This window comes from Priapulus caudatus, unplaced genomic scaffold (assembly GCF_000485595.1).
Source record: "Priapulus caudatus unplaced genomic scaffold, Priapulus_caudatus-5.0.1 Scaffold774, whole genome shotgun sequence".
Classification (NCBI taxonomy): domain Eukaryota; kingdom Metazoa; phylum Priapulida; class Priapulimorpha; order Priapulimorphida; family Priapulidae; genus Priapulus; species Priapulus caudatus.
Genome location: NW_014577835.1, coordinates 247,886 through 251,336, shown reverse-complemented (window position 1 = coordinate 251,336; position 3,451 = coordinate 247,886). Strand labels below are relative to the sequence as shown.

Genomic DNA, 3,451 nt, shown 5'->3' with positions numbered 1-3,451 from the left:
CACACACACACAAACACACACACACAAACACACACACACAAACACACACACACACACACGCACACACACTCACCTAGTCACCATCCTCTGCCGCATCTTCTTCAGCCGTTTCTTCTTCAGATTCCTCTGCCTCTCCTTGTCGATGGCCACCTCAGCTGTCTCCCTGTCCGGCGGGGCATCCACAATGTTCCTCAGGTTGTACAATTCCTGTAGACACACAAAGAAGCCATGCACACACACGTGCCTCATCCAGGGGAAAAATTCCTTTTTTTTCACAGGAGCCCTTTTTCAAGTGTGTGGGAAAAATAGCTCTCGTAAAAATTTTACGGGAGCTGTTTTGAGCCTCACGGGAGCGATTTCGGAGGTTTGAAAAGCGAATTGCTTATCGCTCCCATGTATTTTTTACCCTGGCCTCATCGGAAAGCCACATGTGAGAACACACAAACGAGTCCCGCCATTAGAATCAACGTAAATAGTCAGCACCAAACCTACATCTGTATATCAGCATGTTATATCTTGCACAATACTTCATGAACAGTTGTAACTATGCCCTAGAGTCCTAGACAGCACAAACATACGTTTCCAACAGAGGTGTTACGATACACTAGGGTCGCGATACGATACGCATCTCGATACATGGGTCACGATACGATACGATATGCATCTCGATACATGTGTCATGATACGATACGATACGCATCTCGATACATGGGTCACGATACGATATGATACGCATCTCGATACATGGGTCACGATACGATACGATACGCATCTCGATACATGGGTCACGATACGATACGCATCTCGATACACAGACAGAAAGATAATATAACATAACCTCAAAAAGATTAGTCTTCAAAGTCCTAGAGATTACATCGAAGACGGAAAGAGACAAAGACAGATCACAGAACGCTGTGGATCGCAGTGGAAAAAGCTTCAAATTTACCATGAACTAAAATGGAAGGTAGAGAATTTCAATATGGAATGACCTAGACAGCATAAAAATTACATATTTCCACTTTCGAACAACGGGCCGGTCAGGGTCCGGTATGTTACTAAACATTTATTTCAGCTAGTTTGGATTCTTATTTAGCAAGCTGATGGCAGAAGGAAGATGCTGATTGCTAGGTATGATGTGCTGGTCTCAGGCAGGTGTGTCCAGGTGAGCGATATAGCGTGACGAGGCAACGTGCAGGTGTTGTTTCTTCAAGGCGTTGGTCAGAGCAGAAGACAGAGTCGGTAGATGCACAGCTTAGCTTGTTAACTGGTCGAGAACTGACACATAGGCACGGGGTTGTACATAATGTATGTAGTTGTGTATAAACGTTGTACGTAACTACACCGAAACAGGGATCTAGCCATAATTCATGTCACTAAGCCTAACCCGAACCCTTTGTTTAACCCTAACCTTGACTCTCACACTATTTTCCAACTCTAAGCTTTCCTCTGGATTCAGATCCCGAACCTAACTCATAAACCTAACCAAATTCCTAACTAAAACCTTAACTATTATAATATTATATTATTCCACCGCACTGCACTTCAGCTGGTGAACATTAGGCCACGACATTGTTATTACACGAATCATTGCTGTCAATGCCCATGGTACTGCTATAGTCTGTAACCAATTACCCTTACTATAATAAATTTCAATTCATTAAGAAAGCTACAATTACAATAGCTCCAAGAAACGGTATTGCTAGGGTTAGAATAGACAATCCGTCGCACAGCCTGGTCGGGCTACAATTACAATTACTTTGTCAACGTGGTGGCATTCACTATTTCCTAGAAGCCATTCTAGTTCCAAATGGCTGCCTGCACATTCACATGAACACACATGTTGTTATTAAATCTTACTAAATCATTGCTTCTTAATTTGTTCATGAACTTAAAGAAGGGATACACTGAATACCCTACTTGCTGGCAATAGTAAGACATACCATTTCTTGTGTGTTCATGACGTCCTTGCCAGCCTTCTCCCTCACTGCGTTCTGATGTTTTACGCCTCTAAGATGACTCATCAGATGAACCTCAGAAGAAATCTGTGAAAGAAAATGCTTAGTTATGCTACAAGATGTTAAATCTCATGCCTAGCATTAACCTTAATCCTACCCCTCTCGCACTAACCCTTACCCTAAACTATCCAAACCCCTTACCTCCAACTCTAGCAATAACCATACACCCAAGACATACACATACCATAAATAAATACCAAAATATATTACCAAATAATACTTTTACCAATATAATTATATTACCAATAATAATACCAAACTAATTTTGTCCTTAAACTCTAAACAGCTACCTCCTGCCTTTCCTCCCTCCTCCCCATCTTTATCCCTACCCTTCCCATCCACCCTTCCCTCACGATCACACCACATATGAAGCAGATCTTGTGCTAACCCTATGACAGCAGTTTGGTGATGTTGTCATGGTTACACAAGTCACACAGCACACTCGGCTCCTACCTCTCATGCTCCTCCCTTCCCACCGTCACCCACTCCCCACCCTCACCCCCTGCCCACCCTCATCACCTCCCTCTCTCATTCCCCTTACCCACCCTCATCCCATCCTCCCCACCCTCATCCCCTCCTCCCCACCCTCACCCTCCCCCGCAGGCCCACACCCTCCTCCCTACCCTCGTCCCCTCCTCCCCGCCCTCATTCCATCCTCCCCACCCTGACCCCCTCCCCACTCTCACCCCATCCTCATCCCCACCCTCACACCCTCCTCCCCACTCTCTCCTCCTCCCCACCCTCATCCCCTCCCCCACCCTCCCCCTCCCCGCATCTTCTCTCACCGTCACGCCACAGACTTATTGATCTTTCCCATTCGTTTTTTTTGACAATTGTATCACTGTAATTATATAAATCTGTAGCTCATTATTATTGTACGCAAGCAAACAAGGCATTCACGAAAAGGTATCTCCCACAAGCACACCGAGCATGTAGACACATGCTGAATTTGTAAAAAGACCATTAAAAAAGGTTATATTTCTTACCCAAACCTTTCGCTGGGTCGGTGAGGGCAAACAAAGATGTTTTTAATTGTGGCGATAACTGCCCTTCAGCTCCGTGCCTTCACTCTCTGATCAAACACTGCAGTCGCCACAGTCAGGGTATATATCCACTATATAGAACACTTACTGTTGTAGCAAGCGCGAGCCGTGTTGAAAATAATGAAGCAGTTCATGTCAAGTTCCAATCGAAATTTCGTATCTGCTCACGTAAATCTTCGAAAAAACTTTGCCAAGTCTTATATTTAATGTTTGGCATGTGGGAGTAGCAGACTGAAGCGCGTCGCCAGCACACGAAGTTCTCTCTCCCTCCCCCTCTCTCTCCCTCCCCTTCTCTCCCTCTCTTCTCTTTCCCCTCTCTCTCTTCAGTACCTCGTCTAACGTGCTCTTTTCTCTCTCCCTCCTCTCTACTCTCTCTCCTCCCTCTCTTCCACT

At 45.1% G+C, this 3,451-nt stretch overlaps 1 protein-coding gene across 1 annotated transcript in view; it reads right to left on the bottom strand.

Annotated features, from left to right (window-relative positions):
* LOC106813444 (S phase cyclin A-associated protein in the endoplasmic reticulum-like) overlaps nt 1-3,451 on the bottom strand; it is a gene marked incomplete at both ends in the record, with an annotated part of 8,344 nt that overhangs the window by 1,473 nt on the left and 3,420 nt on the right. Inside the window, 2 exon segments of the mRNA XM_014817574.1 lie at nt 74-207; nt 1,941-2,042. Of these exon segments, the coding sequence (XP_014673060.1) occupies nt 74-207; nt 1,941-2,042 (236 nt within the window).